Source organism: Hyaena hyaena, unplaced genomic scaffold, assembly GCF_003009895.1.
Source record: "Hyaena hyaena isolate Hyena2069 unplaced genomic scaffold, ASM300989v1 scaffold_177, whole genome shotgun sequence".
NCBI lineage: Eukaryota > Metazoa > Chordata > Mammalia > Carnivora > Hyaenidae > Hyaena > Hyaena hyaena.
In genome coordinates, this window is record NW_024080810.1 from 745,838 (window position 1) to 768,725 (window position 22,888).

The window sequence follows — 22,888 nt, forward strand, 5'->3', positions numbered from 1 at the left end:
CAAACTATGAGATCATGACCGGAGCTGAAGCTGGACGCTTAGCTGACTGAGCCACCCATGCGCTCCCCTACTAAAGCGATTTAAAACCTGTGCTTGCTCACTGTGACTGATGTGTTGCATACGAAATCCGTGCCCTTGTGCCTACGTGGCAGATCCCATCCCCGAACCGCTCTGATGTATGGGATTGTACCAACTACCAAGACTTGGGCCACAAGCTCTCACCAGACCAATCACTGTGTCTGCATCTAGTTCTCCACACTGTTATGCAGTAGAATCTGGGACAACTTAAAAAAAGAAAAAAAAAAAAACCATATCTTTATGTCTGGGAACCACTCCCAGGAAATCTGACGATTGCTTGACAATGATACGCAGGTGCCAGTATTCTTTTAAGCCCTAAGGTGGTTCCAATGTACCTGTAGGGTTTTTTTTAATGCTTATTTTTGAGAGAGAAAGACAGAACATGAGCGGGGGAGGAGCAGAGAGAGAGGGAGACACAGAATCTGAAGCACGCTCCAGGCTCTGAGCTGTCAGCACAGAGCCCGACGCGGGGCTCAAACCCACAAACTGTGAGATCATGATCTGAGCTATAGTCAGATGCTTAACTGACTGAGCCATCCAGGCGCCCCTCGAATGGATCTGCAGGTCTGAGAATCCTGGTTGAGGGAGACTCAACCCACTGATTAGCCTAGACTCCAACACTAGAGCCAAAATTACAACCTCATATACACACATACTAAACCACATATACTAAAAATGGAAGAGAGGTTGTTTCTTCAAACATATCCAGGATATAGTCATTAACAGGAGCAAGAATGGATCCTAGCTGGCAAAAATAGAAGTCTACTCCACATAGGCCACACACTTTATCCTCACACTCACTGCCGATCTATTTTGTTATAGACCTTGCTAAGTTCTCCACACCCTAAAAAGGAAGGTCATGATTCTTCCATGTGGACAACTGTAAATATTATAAAGAGCATTCCTCTAAATGCAGAAGCATATAAACGGCCCTTTAATATACAGATCATCATTTTACATTTACATTTTACACTTAAGAAAAAGAAAAAGAAAACCAGGAGTGTCGAATGAAGCCTGGAGTTAATACTGTGAGGCTATCGATGGGATAAAGGGAAATGGAAGAGAAAAGTCAGCAGTGTTACTAGCCGGTGGGCATATTTTTATAAGGGTCAGGACAAGTATCCTTGAGACTTGCTTAGCAATACTTCGCTGCCCCTTGTTGCTGGAGAAGAGAAAAGTTACCAGCAGGGAGGAATGGTGATTAAGGGGGTTAGGTTAGAGATATATCACTAATGCTAGGATTCTGTATCCTCAAAGCTGAAACCATGCAGGGGAGAATTCCCAGACAAGCCTTTCATCTTCCCAATGCAGTACGCTTCAGGAATTTCCACTTACTGTTCCACATGTCACTAAGCTGGCCTCAGGAGTGCAATGGGGCTCAGCTTCCACACATGTGTTTTGGTGCCAGTAATGCCACACATTCTGCATAATTATAAGGAATATCCATCTTTTGTCTGCAGCCCAGAACACTGTGGTTTGAACATCAGGCAACCCTATGGCAGCATAAAATTTTCATGGTTTGGGAACAAAATTTCTAGGTGATCCCTTGGAATGCAAGGCAAAACATTCTCATATTCCTTCTCAGTGGATTAGCTTCTTACAAGGCAAGTCATGCATTTTAGGTCTCCGCCCTGTCTCAATGCTTGAGTTTTCAGGTTGGAAACAAAGAAACCATTTCCCCCAAGTGCTTGTTCAGGCTAAAATGTGGACTAAATATTCTAGAGACCAGAGTCTGGTACTGTTTAACTTGCCCACCATGTTTGGGATGGGTTTTAAGTTAATGACTTTCTCTACGATGTTTGCTCATCTTCAAAACATATTCTGTAGTAAGGTCCTATAAAATGTCAGTTACAGGTCATTGTGGTAGATGCAGCTATGTCTTGTACCTGATGGTAGTGATGAGAGCTTCCAGATCTATTAACGATTTTTAAAAATACAAATTGTTTCTAAGAAATAGTTGAACATACTGAAAGAGAGGTCTAAGGTTTCTCTTCCTTTGAAATGAGAATATCCATACTTTTATTTATTTACTTTGGGGAGCTGTAATCCCTTTTAGTAGTCTGGCAACACCTATGAACTCCTTCCCAGAATATCTTTTTAAAAAAAAATAATTAACAGAGGGATGCCTGGGTGGCTCAGTTGGTTGAGTGCATGACTTCAGCTCAGGTTATGATCTCACTGCTTCTGAGTTCGAGCCCAGCGTTGGGCTCTGTGCTAATAGCTCAGAGTCTGGAGCCTGCTTTCGGACTCTGTGTCTCTGTCTCTCTCTGGCCCTCCTCTCCTCTCTCTCTCTCTCTCTCTCTCTCAAAGGGAAATAAACATTAAAAAAATTAAAAAAATAATCAGGGCCCCTGGGTAGTTCAGTCGGTTAAGCTTCTGACTTCGGCTCAGGTCGTGATCTCATGGTGGGTGGGTTCAAGCCCTGTGATGGGCTCTGTGCTGACAGCTAGCTCAGAGCTTGGAGCCTGTTTCAGATTCTGTGTCTCCCTCTCTCTCTGACCCTCCCCTGCTCATGCTCGCTCGCTCACTCTCTCTCTCTCTCTCTGAAATAAATAATACATTAAAAATTTTTTTAATTAAAAAAATTAAAAAACAATTAAGAGAAAATTCAAGGATTATAAAGAAATGAAGTACACTGGAATACATAAATCCAGGTTAAAAGACCTAAAGGTTCTGTGAATCTGAACCTGCTCTGTGTGAGCACAAGCCCCACTTCGGATGAGCCCCACTTTTCTCCCTCTCTCTCTCTGCCCCTTACTCACTTGCGCCCTCTCACTCTCAAAGAAAAAAAAGTTTCTGTGGATCTAAGTTAAGAATCCAATCTTATGTAATCTCTAGGTAAAGGTATTATTTAGGGATGAGTTAGAGGCGTATTAGGCATATTGACAAAACATATTAGAAAGTGTCTTGGCAGGGGAAACAAATTCAGACATAGGGCTGGGCAGGTAACAGAAATACTAGCAGGAAGGGTGGCAATGATGGGTGAGTGATGAAGACAGTGGCAAAATGCAAAGTGCATGCCCTGTCTAAAAGGGGTAGCTTCTGGGAAGGCCCAGCAGATCTTCACCAATGGGAATATGGGCCCTGTATGGCCATGTATTCCTCTTTTTTCAAGAGTGGCCAAGCATATGGATTTATATATGAACTGTTCATATTTGTTGATGTTGGCTGGAGAAAATATTAACATTGTTTTGGAAGAAACGAAATATATCTTTTACCAGATTTGTCTGGAGGGCTGCAAGTTTGTAACTTCAGGAAAGTAAGAGGAATTGGAAGATGTACATTAGTCACTCATATTTTTATTGTATTCTTTACTCTTAGTATCTCTGTTGCATTTATTTTTTAAATCTAAGAATTTAAATTTAATTTCCTTCCTCGAGTGGCACCATGCTACTATGGAATAATCAGAAGTTGCAGGACTTAAATTGTTTTTTATACTTCCAACAAATATTTATTGAAAACATACTTCTATGCAGCAGGCAATATACAAGTTGGTAAGACTGTAAAGATTACAACATTACCTTTGTTTCCAGAGCTTACAGACCAGCATGGAAAGAGCTGTATCGAAATATTATAATACAATCTGCTAAGGCCTATCATGAAGATAGGTACAAAGTACAAAGAGAGTAGGAGAGAAGAAAATATGCATCTTCCCAGGAGATGCGGAGGGATTTTCAGAGGAGGGGTCTCTTTGAGTAGACCTTTGTATCATGGGCCCCAGATTATTAATGATCTAATAAACTGCTCTGAAGAATTGGGCTTTTATCCGAGAAGAAAGAGAGGATTGAAGATTTTTGGATAGAGAAGAGATGTGTTCAGATGTTCACATTCTGGCTGCAGTATGGAATATGGCCTACAGGAGGAGACAGAGAAGGAAAGGCCACAAAATGATGATTTCAAGAGCACAGGCAGTGAACTAGGGCCACAGCAGGAGGCATGAGGAAGACTACTTGGTTGGAAAGATAATCAGAGACTAGAAATAACAGAACCTAGTGGCTGACTGTGTGCTAATGAGCTAAGTGGCAAAAGAGAGAGAAGAGTTGGGAATGACTCTTGAGACCCTCCCCCCACCCCATGAAAAGTAATCTAGTGTAAAATGAGAGCATTCCTGGATCCTGACTACTTGAGTTCAAATCCTAGCTCTTCCACTCATTTTCTGTGTGACTTTAAGCAAGTGACTTACTCTCTCTGAGTCTCAGTTTTTTATATAATGTCAAATATTCTTACCACAGTGTTTACATGTGTGCTTGAAAATTACTGATATTATTTTTAATTATTATAATTCTAGTTAGGATGGTGGTGTTTTTCAGTTTGTTTTAGAAGACTAAATGTTGCATTTGAAGTGCTTCTAGAAAATTCTAGGTTTGTACAATTGAATATGTGGATCTTGGGTTTAGAAGAAAGTTTCTTTATCAGGGTGATGGTAATTAAAAACTCTTATGCAGATTAAATAGCCTAAGGCATTCTTGGATAACAAGGCCAGGGTTTGAGTCTCCTGGACAATGATTCTTAGTGGGTGGATAGAGTAGGAGGCAAAATCCTCAGAAGCTCACAAGAGAAGGCCAGAGAGGTGGTAGGAGAAAAATGAAAGAGTAATGTCTCAAAACCAAGAGAAGAAAGTCTTAGAAGGAATATAGTCAATAGAGAAAATGCTACATGTGAATAAAATATGATGATAACTGACAACCATCTATATTTAACAATTGGGAAATCTTTAATAAGATGCCTGTAAAATAAATAATTTAAAATATTTGACATATAGAATACATTCGAATGTTAGTCTCCATTATCCTTCTTAATTTTAAAGACATTTCTAGAGAGAGAAGAATGAAAAACTACTGGATTGAACCATATAACTTTCCATATTTATAGGTCAAAAAATATTGGATTCAACAACTTCATATAATTCAACTATGCCAAGTAACTGAAAAGCTGCTTTCAAAATCAGTAGAGTGAAAACAGGTACTGTGTTATGATGTAAAAGCAAAAATTATCCCTTTCTTCCAATTTTCCTAAAGAAATAGAGCTGGTAATGAGTGCCTATATTCACATAAATGGAAGCTAATGAGATCTAAGTGCCATTCTTACTGTATATTCTACTGTAGCTATTTTCTTCATCACTTACCTTTGAGTCTAAAAACTTCAGGGATGAAACCTAAATGCAAAAGTAATTTGAAGGGAGGAATATTCATACCTTTCCAAAGAAATGTCTCTTATTACTAATAACATTGGTATTATGAAAAAGTCTAGTTATCTTGGCAGTGTAGAACATAAAGTATAAAATGTTAAAAGTGTTGGCTTTGGAATCAAGTCCTCATTCTACCACTTATCAGGTATGAGATCCAGGGAAAATTACTTGCTTTTCTAAATCTCCATTTACTCATATAGAAAATGGAGAAGAGACTGCTGTCTCTTGGGAGTTTGCTAGGAAAGGGGAAGACAATGAATACAGGGGTTAGCACAGTGCCCCTTATAACAATGGTAACTTATATTTCACTTTTTATCTCTCCATAGTGGGTGAACACGAGAAAGTTTGAGAGAATTGTTTTTCAAAGAATAGGTACTTTTAGAAGAATTCATCTTTTCATACATCAACAAAAACCTTGAAGTTCTTTCTAGCAGCATAGCCTTGTCCAATCACTGGTAGCTTTCCAAGAGAACCAACGGCCAGATCCATAACATTCCAAGACACAGGGCTGTAAGCTTTGTGCTCCCTATCAGTCAGGGGCTGGCCAATGTGCTTCTTTATAACCAATGAAATACATGACTCATAAAAAAAAAAAATCCCTCAAAATCTACATCTAAATGAAAGCCATACAATTAACCACCAAAGACTTACACATAAATGCTCTTGCTAAGGGTGTATCACAGACATCTTTATCATATCCCCAGATTCCCTTATTAACTTGATATTCTACAGAGATGACAAAACAAATTATTTAAAAAATATATTTCTTGGGGTGTCTGGGTAGCTCAGTGGGTTGAGCGCCGACTTCGGCTCAGGTCATGATCTCATGCTTCGTGGGTTCGAGCCCTGTATTGGGCTCTGTGCTGACAGAGCCTAGAGCCTGCTTCAGATTCTGTATTTCCCTCTCTCTCTGACCCTCCAGTGCTCATGCTGCCTCTCTCTCTCTCTCACACACACACACAAATAAATAAAAAACATTAAAATTTTTTTAAACTAAAAAATATATTTCTCTTTCACTTTACATTGCATTAAAGCAAAATAAATTTATAAAATATACAGACACTATCTGGTGAAAAGCCTTTGGAAGTCAATCACCTAAGATTCAAAGTACATAGTGGTGTCACATTTTGAATTTGAAATTGAATAAAAACAGGGCTGAAAAATTCCTAACCTGTTATTTACTTTGCAGTTTTATTAAAGATGACCATGCTTCACTATTGGCAAAATGGTCATTTAAAAAATGTAATATAAGACTATTCAGGGAAGTGGAATCCCATAAAGTATGATAGTCTTATGGATCTTAAAGTAAAGCCACCAGTGCAGATGTTCCTAATCATACTAGAAACACAAATACACAAGGCAGTTTGTTCCAGCTACAGAATAATTCAATTAAAAGAGTGCTTATAATTTAACAGTATGAATGATAGTTCAAGCCAGGGATGTAGTGAAACAAGGAAATATAAATCTACAGAGTCTATGCCAAGGAAAGTGTTCCAAATTTTCAAGGTTGAGAAATTGGGTCCTTTCCTTGCTACAGGTAGGAAATTATTATTTAAATTAGCAAAATAATAATAATATAATAAATATATCTTTAAGGAAAATGTATGCACACACACATATTCACATACATGTACACACTAGTTAACTTAAAGGTTTCACCAAGAGAAACACCTATCTATCTAAATCCAGAGTATCACTTAGAATCTGCTTTGGGAAAGTTAAACTCAGACTTCTCACCAGTTTAAATTTCTTATTGAGAAATAAATAGAGTATGTAATGTGATACAGAATTAAATCAGCATGCACAGTAAAATACAAGCTCTAAGGACACACAGGATTCTCTTTGCAAATAATGGTTTTGGCAAAGAGCCTCCTTTATGTACAGAAAGCTCTGTTCCTTGCTTATAGCGACTCTCAAGGCTACAACAGGTAATTGTGTGCTGCTAATTAGGTTTACAAACGATATGTTCAAGCCAGCAGATATTTTATAGCTTGACTCAGTGAAAGTAACAAACTATATCAGTAAGGTCAAGCTATAAAAACTCATTTTCCACAATTACTGATCATTTATTCTTATATGGTATGAATTTTAACATTGCAAATATGTAATAATACCATTCAAAAATTGATTCAGTGTTTAATAGCTTTAAGAGGTAGCAAAAAAAAAAAAAAAAGCAACAACTAGGAAAGCTTTTGTATACAGAGATTCAATGTGCTTATTTCCCCAAAGTTAATTAACTATCCATTTCACTAGCTAAATTATAAATCAGGGGTCATAATACTCTTCAGAGAAAGCAAAGTTACATCTATTCTGCTTAAAACAGGAAAATCAAATGCAGTACATTACCTTGTGTCACCTGTTGAACTGCCAACATTACCCCAGACATGGTGTCTGGAAGCAAGTTTTCTTTCAGATTGTACTGTGGTGCCCATTCCAGAATAGGTAGCCGCCTTCTGAACCACTGTTTAAAGTCTTCACAATGAGGGGTATGCATCTTGCTCCACAACATGCTTTTCTTTTTCCTCTTTGCCCCTGTCATTTTTCAGATTCTCTCTTGTAGAAGTAAACTTCTTTAGACAAGAAAAAAAAAATCGTTGCAGAACACCTCTTTTCAATGCCAGGCTCCAATTCGTCTGTGGTTTACAATGTCAAAGCTATCCAGAAAGTAAATCAATAAAACAGGGAAAAAGGGAAAGAGATTAACAGAAGCACTTAAATATAATCATCCAGGCTCTATGTCTTAATTATGGTGAGGCTAATTATTTTAGATAAAAAGGTATAGATTAAAACCTTGAATCCTTATCTGAGTAAGACTGGGAAATGGTTCCTGTTAGTGTAATATTTTTCTGATCTTGGAAAAGTAATGGGTTCAGTGTTAAGCTGGTCCAGAGCGCTTTCGCCAGTAATTCCCCTTATATTCACTGTAGTCTTATGTTTTTGGCTCCAATCCCAATGGCTAATGAGGTAGTTGTGGGCGTGTGTTGGAAGTGGGCTGGGTTATGCTAATGAAACCAGGAAGCATTCAGCGAGTCCAGTTTCTCCCCTACAAGCTATGCAAAAACATAAAACTGCCAGAGGGGTCTACAGTGCAAAATATATTCAGACAATCTAGCCTTACTTCTTGAGAAAGTATATATTTTCAATACGTCAGACAACTACCGGTTCTACAAAATTCAGAAAAATAAGAAGCCACTACTAAGTGTCCTTATCTATTTTATTCCCTGGAGATGAGTTTTTCATTCATACAGAAACATTCAGACAGCCACTGCCCAGTCTGAGAACAGAATAGCCAGTTCTCATAAACAAACTGAAATTCATCTCACGGGCTGAGAAAATAAGCATCACTGTGAACTATGAACAAATATTTGTGGCAATAGTTCTTCCCTGTTTCTGAAATTGTTCATTCAGTTTTCTCTGTTTCTCCAAACTGCATAATTCTCACACTCATGCTATAGTAACTGGAATTTCTCAAGGAATAATGTATGGTTCAAACTATTGTTTGAAGTGTCCCCAGATTTCTGTGTGGCGCTGCCCTCTTTTCACACGACCTTTGGGAGATTTCTGTTTTTTAGATAGGGTGTTACATTTTATAATAGAATGGACAGGCTGTCAAAGATTTTTATTTTATGATTGTTTCCCCCTGTCCCAGAAGAAAAAGCCCGCATTTATGAGCTGTGCCATTGGAATTAAACCAAAAACCCAATATAGTAACTAAAATTGTGAGGCCAAGAGAAAAAATATCATGGTATAAATTTACTACAGCCCTTTTAATACCTATTTGTCCAGAGAGTAGAAATCTGGTTTCTGAAAGGCTTCAGAATAACGAAGTACTTGGACCCCTTGGCTACTTCCAATGTCCTCTGCTAGAATTTTTCCATTGTTTTTTAAATTAGGCTCTTCTCTCAGTTTTCCAAACATGACATTGCTTTCTATCTTTGCAAAAATGCCTACCTTTCTTTATATGAATCCTAAATATGTAGGGATGTATGTACACTTCATTCATATGCACAGAATAGAATTTGCTTTGTATTTTTCTGATTGTTCACATCGTGTTAAATTTAAAAATTTTTCCTTAGTTAAGATATCACAGACTGAGTTGTAGTACTTTAACTCTGTTCTTTTGGTGTGAGAGGTAGAACCACCAGATAACCAAATCCACTCTTAATAGTGATGCTACATTGCTTTTATTCACAAACTGCCATCTTGAATTTTGTTTTATAGACTACCTTCAGGATATAAACAAAGTAATTCAGAAACCATCTATCTATCTATCTATCTATCTATCCTATGCATTACTTTCATAATCAAAATTAACACTAAAGTTATTTCTTCAGGGCACCTGGGTGGTTCAGTTGGTTAAGCCACTGACTTCGACTCAGGTCATGATCTCACAGTTCGTGGGTTCGAGCCCAGCGTCAGGCTCTGTGCTGACTGCCAGCTCAGAGCCTGGAGCCTGCTTCAGATTCTGTATCTCCCTCTCTCTCTGACCCTCCCTTGCTCATTCTCTCTCTCTCTCTCTCTCAAAAATAAATAAAAGACATTAAAAATATTTTTTAAGATATTTTTTCAAAACATATCTAGATCATAAATTCAAATCTATACTGATAAAATTAAAACAAAATGAAAGTTCAACTGAAATCACGAAGCAAGAGCTATGATTTGTGTAATTTCAATCATTAAAAAACAATTTGTGTTAAATCTTAGTAACAAGGAATTCACATGAATAGATTTTTAGAACTGAAGATGAATCTGTATAGAAGTACCTAAATACATTAGTACCAGCAATTATTCTAAAATATCTTAAGACCAGGAAAGAAGAGAAATTATTTTGACAAAATTATACTATTGTCTTTCAATCAAAAAACACTTAAATATTACAATGAATCTTTCCCTAAATTTTTTTTTGAAGTGTAAATCTGGAATTCCAATATTCAGACTTTTTTCAAATTCCATGTGCTTGCACATTATTGAAAACATGCCAAAATCTCACCCCAGAGCATGATGTCACTCCTATTTATAATCAACAATACCAAAAACCCTTATAAATAAATTTATTCACACCCATGAGATTCTCAGAGTATGTTGACCCGGCCCATAAAATTCAAGAAGACTAAATATATTTATTCAAGAGATCCAATGACTGAAATTAGCTTAAAGTTCAGTACTTTGTATCATCTCTAGGAGACAACTCTTCCCAAATGTCCAGGCAACACTCAGACAATTAAAAAGATGAACATATCTTCCACCTCCTGTGAGAAATGACAGAAAAATTCTTCTTCCTAAAATATCATTTTGATCACATCCTTGATGTGTTTGAACTTCCAGTGATCTCCAATATCAAACTCATTAGCACAAGCATGTTCCTTTTCTCCACTCCCCTATCCACCTCTGACTAGCTTCTCATCACCTCCATTTAATTCAGTAAGTACTTATTGAATAACCACAATTTGATAGGTTCTGTGTGAAGTACTATAGAAGTGGCGTAGGGCGGTGGTGAGGGGAAATTGTCACCATTGTCTGGGAGTTAACGTTTAATGAAGGAAACAGAAAATGTATAACTAACTAACTCAAAGCAGAATGGGATAAATTAATAACAGGTCGCACAAGGAATGCTACGGTTACCAGAGAAGGGAGAATTGCATTCCCGCGTAGAAAAAAAGGCTTCCCATCCTACTCAAATCCTCTGCTCCAGCAGATAAGTATAGCCACTATTTGTTTGCTGCACATGACTTTGACTCTTCAGTAGATCTCTACACTAATCTTCCGTGTTCTATGGCCTTCTTCCTCATCTAAACATTTACTTACCTCTTTCATGAAATCTTCCCTGGCTTCCCCCATACTTCTGTTCATTCTGTACACCCAACACCCAGGTACCCTGAAGCTACTTACGGGTGTACAGCTATAATAATTTTCATCTGTCTATTGGTTTTCTTCTTTGAAATCTATTTTATTTTATAGTCCGTCTAGCTCATAAGATTGTAAATTCCTTATGAATGAGGATTATTTACAAAACTTGCTTTACCTTTTTCCTTAGGATCTAATAGGAAGTTCAGCATACATAGGATCCACTCACTATGTGTGGATGTATAATGTATAAATGACCCTACTCTTGAAATTACCCGAGAATTATTTAGTCTATCTCAGCCTGGTTTCCAGATTGTGATATTAAAGAATTAGGAAAATAGGTGTAGAGGGAAAGAGAGTAAGAGTTAGTGGGAAGAATAGAGATTCTATCTTTACTTGCTCCCCTTCTCTCAGTTATCTCACAATGTAAGGAAAGTCCTCTTTTTCAACACAATTCCTTTTTCTTATATTATACAGTCTGGGAATAGGAGGAGGAAAAACTATATAGTAAGTGGGGGAGAAAGGGAGGAGACAAAGCAAAGATAGAAAACCTCATGTGTTGGGGTTTCAGAGAGAGTTTTAGAGGGTTAGATTGTAAGAGCCTCTGAAGAAATTCTGAAGTATGAGAAAATTGAGTCGGGCTCAAATGAGGAAAGAACCTTTTAAGAAATGTTGTACAGGCATAGAGACACTATGTAAGATTAAAAATCTTGTGTTACTTTTGATTGTGGCATTATGCTTCTTTGAATGTGATCTGGCGACTGGAACACCTAAAGCACTGAATTATATCCATGTTACACTTGGAAATATAGAGACTCATCAGCTTCAGAGGTATCATTCCAAACTCATGCCTACTTCAAGAAGTGGATCTACAGCATTTCTAACAAGAAGACACTTTAAAAGGTTCCCATCTGAGGAGGAAAGTAAAGCCGTGAAACGAAGGCCAGCTTCTGCTACAAACAGAGCAACTTCTATGAAGTCATCTTTCAGGTAGGATACCTTTTCCTAATTCACCCCAAATTTTATATAGGCTGGCACAGCCCTGAATCCAACCTCTATCTTAAATCTTCTAATGACTGAAACAGCTTAGAACAATAGCTCATTCCAATTTTTAGACATTCTAATTGTTAAAACATCTGTTTTCCAATTATTGTGCCAAGATCTGCTACTAAAAATATTCACTCTTTAGTATTTATCCTAATCCTTGTGACACTTAACAGCCAGTCAGCTTCAGGACTAATTTATTTAGTGCTATTCCTAAAAAGTTCTAATTTTTTTATGGTGTTCATTTCAGAAATACTGTTACATTTAAATGGGGATCGGGATGCCTGGGTGGCTCGGTCAGTTAAGCATCCAACTTTGGCTCGGGTCATGATCTCATGGTTGTGAGTTTGAGCCCCATGTCAGGCTCTGTGCTGACAGATTAGAGCCTAGAGCCTACTTTGGATTCTGTGTCTCCCTCTCTCTCAGCTACTTCCCTGCTCGTGCTCTGTCTCTTGCTCAAAATATATAAACATTTTTTTAAATATTTTTTATTTATTTCTAGGAGAGAGAGAGAGAGACAGCGTGAGCAGGGGAGGGTCAGAGACAGAGGGAGATACAGACTCCGAAATAGGCTCCAGGCTCCGAGCTGGCAGTCAGCACAGAGCCTGACGCGGGGCTCGAACCCACGAACCGCAAGATCATGACCTAAGCAAAAGTCGGACGCTTAACTGACTAAGCCACCAAGGCGCCCAACATTTTTAAAAAATTAAATGTGGATTTATTTACACATACAAGGCAACCCCAGTCCTGAACAGTACAGTTAATATTTTACTCATAACAAACAAACCAGTATAGGAGCATCATCAAAATCCTGTGCTCTCAGTGCCGGTTGCCAATGTATCTTATTTTGCTTTCTTTGGATTAAATAGTACTTCCCAGTATGTTTCTTTACCATGTTTTTTCCTTCTGCCATTATTTTGTGTGACTTATTTTGACTTATAAAAGAAGCCAAAAAGAGATAACTCTAGTGAAATTTTAAAAAATGCTTGTGGTGGGGTGTGGGAATCAAATACATATGTTACAATGATCCAAAGCATTTTCATATACATGGAGAAGATAATAGAAAGAGAGAGACAGAGACAGGGAGAAAAGAAGGAAGTCATTATGGACCACATGCTTGTGTCCCTCCAATATTCTTTTTTTTTTTAGTTTTATTTATTTATTTATTAAATAGTTTATTGTCAAGTTGGTTTCCATATAACCTTATATTGAAACCTTAACAGTAAATGGGCTAGTATTAGGAAGTGAGAACTTTGAGAAAGAATTAGGTATATATGATGTCTTGAGGATAGACTCCATGATACGATTAGGGTCCTTTTAAGGAGGAAAAAGGGACTATAGTTCTTTCTCTCAGCCATGTGAGATAGAATGAGAAGGCAGCTGTCTACAAGCCGGGAAGAGAGCCCTCACCAGACATCTAATCTTTGAGTGTCCCAATCTTACACTTCCCAGACTCCAGAACTGTGAGAAATAAATGTTTCTTATTTAAGCCACACAGTCTATGGTATTTTTGTTACAGCAAACTGAGCTGAAAAAGAAAGGAAGGATGGGAAGAAGGAAAGAAGGGAGGAAGAAAGGAAAAAGGAAAGAAGGAAACAGTAAAAATAGCAGTTCTTTGAGAATTAGTCAAAACCCTTTCTCATTTCTGGCCAGTAGCTGATACACAGTAAGTAAAATATACTATGGCTGGGGGCATATTATGACTTAACACAATTTGAAAATGCCCAAAGGGGGAATTACTCAGTGCAGTGCTAGAAATCCATCTCTCTAAGGGCTGCGTGATTGTGAATCTTTAACTGTCCTATTTCTAGGAACATTAACCCCCATGGTAAAGGAAATATATATAAATTGGAAAATTATGATTGGGGTTCTTTTATGTATTCTCGTTTTCCAGCTACAGGTCCTCATTTCCTTCAATTATTGGCCATATGTGCTTTTCATCTTTTTAGTTTTAACCTATTTTTGTCTCTATATTTTAAGTGGGATTTTTTTGTAGTCAGAATAGAGTTGGGCCTTGCTTTTTTAATACAATGTGACAATCTATGCCTTCTTTGAAGGCAAATTTATACTTACGTGATTATTGATACAGTTGGATTTAAATCTACTATTTTGCTATTTATTTTACACTTATTCCATCAGTTCTTTAGTTTTTCTCTCTTAATTACCATCTGTTGGATTACTTTCTATGACTTTTATTTCTTTTGTTGGTCTATTTTTTTTTTAAATGTTTTTATTTATTTCCAGGAGAGAGAGACAGCGTGAGCAGGGGAGGGTTAGAGAGAAAGGGAGTCACAGACTGAAACAGGCTCCAGGCTCTGAGCTGGCAGTCAGCACAGAGCCCGACGCGGGGCCCGAACCCACGAACCGCGAGATCATGACCTAAGCGAAAGTCGGACGCTTAACCGACTAAGCCACGCAGGCGCCCCTCTTTTGTTGGTCTATTAGCTATAACTCTTACTTTAGTGATCACTTTAGGGTTTATATTGCAAATCTTTAACTTATCAAAGAGTATCTTCAAGTGAGAGTATATCACTTCACATTTAGTGTAAGGACCTTGTAACTATGTACTTATATTTTCCTTTGTGCCATTATTGTCACATATTTATGTCCATATGTGTTACAAATTCCCAAATACATTATTACTTTCTGTCGTAAAGTTGCTTATTTTCTAAAGACAGTTAAATAATTTAAAAATTCTATTATATTTACCCAAGAAGTTACAATTCCATTGGTCTTCCTTTTTCCTTGGATAGTCCCAGATTTTCTTCTGTTATTATTCTTTTGCCTGAAGTATTTCCTTTAGTATTTTTTCTTGTGCAGGTTTGCTAAATGAATTATTTCAGGTTTTATATAGCTGAAAAAGGTTTTATTTTACCTTTGTTTTTGAAAGATCATTCGATTTGGTTGTAGATTCTAGGTTGGCAGGAGTTTTCTTTGTTGTTACTGTCACTGTTGTGTTCTTTTTGTTTGTTCTAGTACTTTAAAGACTCACTGTCTAGTTTACATTGTTTCCAGCAAAAAAAAATTTTGTCATCCTCTTTGTTCTTCTGTACATGTTGTGTCTTTCTTCCCTAGATCTTTTAAGATGTTGTCTTTACCACTGGTTTTAAGTAATTTCATTATGATGTATCTTGGTGTTTCTTCCTTCCAACTTATTTTGTTCTTTTTGATGTACACACTTGGTATTTGTCAAGCTTCTTAGATCTGTGAGTTTACAGTTTTCATCATATTTGAAAAATGTCTAGCAATTACTTATGCAAATAATTTTTTCTGCCCTACACCCTTTGGAGACTTCAAATAAATATATATTAGGCTACTTGATATTGTCACACAGTTTACAGATGCTTTTATGTACATTTATTTCAGGCTTTTTTAATGTTTCATTTGGGGTAGCTTCTGTTGCTGTCCTCATGTTCACTAATCTTTTATTCTGTAGTGTATAATCCACTGTTAATTCCATCCAGTGTGTTTTTCATCTCAGAATTCAAAAGCAAGACCTGAAAGCATAATACTGGTAAGTGGGACCACTATTCCCACTATTGAGGCAAAACCAAATTCACTATTCGATGCCCTGTGGATCATGAGATTTTTCATTCTGGCTGATGGAAACATGAACTATTCCTGACCCTGTGTGAGTCCCTAGGATTGCTCCTTCTAACTATTTACCTAGTGTCTATAGAGTCCTCACATTCATGTGCTGATCTTTACTTAGCTCAACATTCAGCATGTGTAGATTTCTGAGACTCTATCTCTGTGTCGCTCTTTTCTCTCATACTCTGCCATGTGAAATCTATCTATCTTGGCCTCCCCAGACTCCCAGATCCTTCTCTTTAGCTTACGGAGACTACCAGTCTCCTGGGCTACCATCCACTCCCATGGTCTGCTGTATCACTGTTTGGAAATTTTCCTAGCAGTAAGCTGGGACAATCATTGGACTCATTTAATGTGTTTCCAGTCTCTCCATTATTGTCCTTTGTTGCCTAATATCCAAATTCTTGCCAGTATTGTTTCCCATACTTTGTCAGGTTTTTTTGTTTCAAGCAGAAGGATACGTTTAGTCTCTGCTATTCCATTCTGGATGGAAATAAAAGTTATTCATCATGTAATATGGCTTTCAAGCAGTCCACCATTATGATCACTTCCTTATGATTTGCTACAGCTTCCAATTTTCCTTTTAGAATGTGATACCAGAATTTAATAGTGCTTAGCTGTGTTCTGACTAAAAGTGTAAACAACACTATACAATTAAATTCTAACTATTTCCAAACCAATCTGTTAAATGATATGTTCTCCATTCTTTTTGTGTAGGAGCTTTTTATAAAAATCTAAGCACCAAGTTTTGTATCAAACCTTATCTGATATATTGAATCTCGTCATTCAATTCATTTTGTCAAAGTCTTTCTGAATCTGATCCAGTCATTATTAATACTGATAGTTATATACTGCACTTCAACATATTAGCTATTCCTTCAAGTATTGTGTTACCTGTATTAGTTAGCTCAGGCTGCCATAACAAAATACCATAGAATGAGTAGCTTATTGTAAAAACCTCGGGAATTTATTTCTCATGGTTCTGGATGCTGGGAAGTCCAAGATTAAGGACTGGACAACTGGATTCCTGGAGAGGATCCTCTTCCCACTTGGCAGACATATACCTTCTCAATGTGTCCTCATTCACATAGCAGGAGGAGAAAGAATAAGCAAGTTCTGATATCTCTTTTTATAAGGGCACTAATCTGATCAGAAAGGCTCCACCCTCATGACCTGATCTAAACTTAATTATCTCCTGAAGGCCCTATCTCCAAATACCATCATACTGGAGGTTAGGGCTCTAACATAGATTTGAAGAGGGCAGAATTCAGTCCATAGCATTACCCAAATATTGATTAAGCATGCTATATGTCCTTATTCAAATCAATAAATAAAAAAAACCATACACATCTTCTAGACTGTCCTTCAGATTAAAATTTATTCTTTAGTAGGAATTATTTAAGGTCAGTCAAATAGAATTTTTTTTCATTTTGTCCAAAAAGGTGTTTTGAGAGTTTATATCAGATGTATTCCTTAAATCAAATATACGATGTCTTCAGCAGTAATGTAATGCTTCGATCTAGTATTTCTATTAAAAGAGATAATGGAATTTGTCTAATAGTTTCATTAGACTCTCCCTCTGGGCACACAGTCCTCATCTAGAAGGGATCATAATATCAGAGGAAAAAATTTTCCTTTACATAGGTCAGATGTTACTGTACATATAACTTTTCATTCCACTGAGTAGTATATCATCAGCCTTTAAAATATTATAGAAAACTATTAGAGAAGACCATTTTTTTAAATGATTACACAGTACTCCTTCATTCCTTCATGTACCATGGTTTACATACCCACTCCATAGGAGTAGACACTTTGGTTCTTCCAGTTTTTAGGCTTTTTAAAAAATAATTACAGATAACACTGGGATACACATCTTTGGACATAAATCTTAAACCAAGTCTTGGATTATTTCCTTAGAAGTAGAATTATTAGGGCCTAACTGGCAAAGAATCATCACTAATGATGTCATCTTTATTGGTGGATACTTTTCCCATGCTCCAAGGCACTTTTTTGGGTTAACATCTTACACCAGCCCTGATCTACAATAAATTAATCTTTTGAGTGGTCTCACTGGGACATTCTTCGATCTGTCACATGTTGACTTACACAACATTTAATGATGTCTAGTTTTCTGGATCAATTGATTTTCCAATAAAAATTTAAAGCACCATGCTTAGAATTTCTTGGGACCTTGAAGCCATGGAACATATTTTTCTTCTCAGATAGTTTTTACTTGCTGGTTTACATTCCATATCTCACAACATAATTCAAATGTAGGCTACCACTAATGTTACCAAAAAGCACATAATATCCAGATAGCATAGGGAATATAGTCAATAATATTACAATATACTTATTATGTTGAACATTTAATAATGTACATAATTGTTCTATGTTGTACACCTGAAACTAATTTAATACTACATGTCAACTATACTTAAATTAAAAATAAAATATTTTAAAAATAATAATATTTAGAAAGTCTCAGTGTTCATGCTTATTTATCCTTAGGAAGTCAAATTGGGTGACTAAGTATAACTCCGGCAGTGGAGCCAAATAGAAAAAGAAACGGTTAATAATTACAAATGTATCACTTATTGGAAAATGCAAGCAAATACCCAAACCATTTTAGTTTATTGAAAATTCAAAATTTCAAGGGACTTTTTAGACCTTCCATAAAGTATTTCTTTTGTTTCAAGAAGTAGCATATAGGGAATAGTACCAGAGTTTTTATTCTCCCAATTAAGTATTGGCATTACTGAAATTTACACTAGAAGTTGCAAGGTTTACATTGCACACAGACTGCAATGATATTTGTATCATATCCACTATATATATACTAGAGCAGATAAACCAAATCCTAGGGAACACTGCTTTTTATTCGTGTCAAAAGGAGAACAACACCAAAGAAATATTTGAAATGCTGTGCTATGGAGCCAGACAACCAACCAGCACATTGGCAAGCAAAGCTGAAATTCTATGCTAGCTTTTCAAGGTCTTTGAGGGGAGGATTTAGATAAGTAGAGTACCAAGGACAATGCCTGGCATATGGGAGAGGCACTGATAAATGTTAGTTGTTAACTCCTATAAATTTCTTTCGTTGGTTGCTAAGATGATTTGAACAATGTGTGTGGGTATTTCAACAGTTTTGAATTGAGCTTTTAATATGCCTTAATGCATTAAAAGCATGAAAGAAGAACACCATATATGTCTTATTTCCCATCATTATTCAATTAGAATGGAATGTTTTCTTCTTCTGGAATGGACAGTCTTATCCAGTTTATAATTTTTTGCAAACCAGTCTACTTGGCCTCCAAATTGAGTAACAACCCAAAGCTATTTCCATCTGCTTTGCTTGAATCCGAAATTTTGACTTGGACTACAGCATTATTTATCCTCCAAATATGGTCATATGCTCCTGTCTGTCTAGTCTGGATATTTACCTGTCAATTCCACTCTCTCTGTTCAGACCCTAAACTTTGTCATGTCCTCAAGGTGTTCCTGACATTCCTAAACTCTTGACTTTATTTTCTGGTGTCTATCCTCTATATTCTGAGTATAATTAAAAAAAAGGCCATCTACAATCCTATGTCAATAGAGATGAATTAGTTACTCAGCCGAATTACTGAAATATGAAGTTAAGAAAAATTCTAAAGCAATTCATCCATGCCCTCAGCAAGAAAGTTTGCATAGATCCATCTGCAATGTCTTCCATAGACATTGGCAGGACAGACCATCCAAGCAGTGTAAACTTACCATTATTGCTCTATTGCTCTAGGAGTTTTTTTGTTTTGTTTTGTTTTGTTTTGTTTTTTAAATTTTTTTAATGTTTATTTATTTTTGACAGAAAGACACAGAGTATGAGTGCAGGAGGGTCAGAGAGAGAGAAGGAGACACAGAATCCGAAGCAGGCTCCAGGCTCTGAGCTGTAAGCACAGAGCCAGACACGGGGCTCGAATCCACAAACTGTGAGATTATGACCTGATCTGAAGTCAGATGTCAACTGACTGAGCCACTCAGGCGTCCCTGCTCTAGGAGTTTTTAATCTAATGCAATTCTTTAAGAGAACTAGAAGAAACATTTTCTCATACTTTTATCTAAAATCGCTTTTAACAAATTGACTGTCTCAATCCAATCTATAAAAAACAAGGTTTTATTGTACTTAGAAATCTAAAATTGGTGCAAAGTAAAAAGTGATGAATATGCTTAGTAGCACATAGTACTTATGCTTATCAATTCTTTTAGTTGTCTATGGAGAAGAAATTATTTTTGATGGACAGTCTACTAACCTGTACTTAAAAGAAAATCTCCACCTAATTAAATATATGGTCCCAAAGTCTCCAATCCAATGAACATTCTTATTATCTGAAACCACTGTTTTAAGGGGTTGCTTAAAAATTATGCAGGATCATCAGCATGTTTTCTGACATATCTCCATGGATTACCCATACCCAGGAAGCCTCAGAATGAGGAAGTATTATACTTTAGGAGACCTAACATAATTAGGATTATAAAACCAAGGACAAAAGATTTAAGAGTTCAGGGTATAAAGTGTCCTTCTGGAGTTGATTCTTGAGATTACAAATAAGGCAAACTGTATATATGTTCTTTCCCATATTCTTGACCATATCTTGAGTAGATAATGTTCAAAACAGTGAATATAATGAAAGTGCCTCTATCACATTTATCATTAAAGAAATTTCTGAACCTGATGACTCATGTCAGGTACAAGATACAAAAAGTAGTTCAACTCCCACCTCCATTTTCATGGGCCAAGGAATCACTGCCCAAAAGCAAACAGTTCAAAGCAAAGAGCTCATCAACTTATCCGTAAGTCCAGAAAAATAAAGAACCCCATCACAAGAATACAACTTTTATTCCTGTCACCCAAAGATAATCATTAACTAAGGAGACTAAAATAGGAAATATGGGATGCAATTCCTTTCCCATTAATCTTAAATTATTTTTTAAAAAATCCCCCTTCTTTGGTTGATTAATATAGTCAGATGGAATGGATAGATGCAAGAATACAGTGGAGGCAGTAGCCACTTAATAAAACAAAAGCATTGGGGCTAAAAACTGTCAAAGACAAATCTTTCCAGGATCTGGGTCTATGGTGATGCCGTTATTACAATAGAAACAGAGACTGAGAATCTCAGAATGCACCACAAGAAGGTGATGATTCATCCATGGGAAATAATATGGAGAACTGAAATAAGGGATTAGAGATGCAACACTGTCAAATAGAGGGGGGAAAATATGAGGGGATAGAAAAGTGTGGAATTTAGAAATTAGAAAAGTGCTGAATGACTTTCAGGAGCAACGTTTTATTATAGTAATGGATGTAGGCACCAAATTGGAGCTATTTGAAGAGTGAATGGATGATAAGAAAATATGGGCAACTTTTTCAAGAAGTATAACCAAATAATGCAGAGGAAAGTTGAGGTTCTTTGATGCAGAAATCTCCAATCACTTTTTATAGACTTGGTAGAGAGAGAGGGAAAAAATGTGAAAATGAAACATGCATGATACCAGATGGAGCAAGTCTGGAAAAAGGCAGGTAGCAAAAGGGTGAAGGGCACAGATCACAAGACCACCCTCTAAAAGCACAAATGCATATTCCTCGAACAGGAAGGAAGGGAGAGATATAGAAAAAGGGGGAAAGTCCAAGAAAGAGAGAAAGGAAATTGAGTGAATTTGTTAAACTGCCCCAAACTAACTAGGTAAGTTAATGTTGCCATATTTAGCAAATTAAAACACAGACGGCTAGTTAAATTTGAATTTCAGATAAACAAAGAATGATTTTTATTTTTTTAAATATAGATATGACCATGCCATATTTGGAACAGACTTAAGCAAAAAAAATAAATAAATAAAATAAGTGTATGTCTTGTTTGTCAGAAATTCAGATTTGTGCATGGGACATACTTACAGTAAAAAGACATTTATCTGAAACACAAATGTACATGGGGATCCTGTGTTTCATGCAGTAATCTTAAAGTTATTTGCTGTAAATAAAAATGTTAATAGGCATATCAAATAGACACAGTTTTTTCACAAATATGAGTTCCCCAAAATGGATTTTAAAGGTAATTAACGTAAAGGAAACCATATTATGTTTATGTCAGACCTGCTCTATTTTTCCTTAGACCCTCTTAATTTGATATAGAGAACTGGACTGGAGATACCATGACGGAGCTCAGGTAGCGCCCTGCAACTAACCTACCAGGTGACTGGCCACTTTATCTGCCAATGAAGGGGCTGGACAAGCAGCCAGACGGGGTCTGAATTCCAGTTCTGCCGCTGCTCGGCTGTGTTGTCTTTAGCAAGCTTAACTGAGAGAAGAATCAAATACAATGATTTACCTAAAAGACCAAGCAAGAAGGCTGTCAGAGACTAAACAGCTGATGAATATTAGACATTGGTGTGGTAGCAGAAGTAGTAGTAGTTTGTTTTATTCTCAGCATGTGTAAATTTTTTTTTAATTTTTTTTTTATGTTTTATTTATTTCTAGGAGAGAGAGAGAGACAGCGTGAGCAGGGGAGGGTCAGAGAGAGAGGGAGTCACAGACTGAAACAGGCTCCAGGCTCTGAGCTGGCAGTCAGCACAGAGCCCGACGCGGGGCGCGAACCCACGAACCGCGAGATCATGACCTAAGCGAAAGTGGACGCTTAACCGACTAAGCCACCCAGGCGCCCCTGTAAATTTTATATAGTAAATAGTATTGTCAAAACTGTTTTCAATAATATTGACAATATTAGTTCCGTGTCAGGCTGGTAAATCAAATATTCATATTTAAACTATAAAAAATATGTTAATGACAAACATAAATAGTGCTTCCTCTACAACTTACGTGGTTGATCGAGTGTCCTGGCACTAACTCTGTGAAGCAACAGTGTCACCTAGTGGTTGTTAAGTTGACAGTGACTTAGATAAAGACTGCTAGGTCTTGTACCTGCACAGAACTCACCGAATTTATATCAGTGATGACTATTGATGGTAATTAATATTTTACGTAGTATAATACACAAATTCTTCTAATTTTATCTCATTAAATTTATGTGTGTCCTATCATCAAGAAGATATTGGCTATTTGCTGCTTTTACCCACTTCATCTGACAATCTAACATACTTTGTTAC

General features: G+C 36.7%; 1 protein-coding gene across 1 annotated transcript in view; it reads right to left on the bottom strand.

Moving 5' to 3' along the window:
* Positions 1-7,805, bottom strand: part of SLC26A7 (solute carrier family 26 member 7) — a 121,080-nt gene extending 113,275 nt beyond the window's left edge. Inside the window, exon 1 of the mRNA XM_039240584.1 lies at positions 7,613-7,805. Within this exon, the coding sequence (XP_039096515.1) occupies positions 7,613-7,805 (193 nt within the window). The remainder of the gene's footprint in view (positions 1-7,612) is intronic.
* Between the last annotated feature and the right edge of the window lie 15,083 nt (positions 7,806-22,888).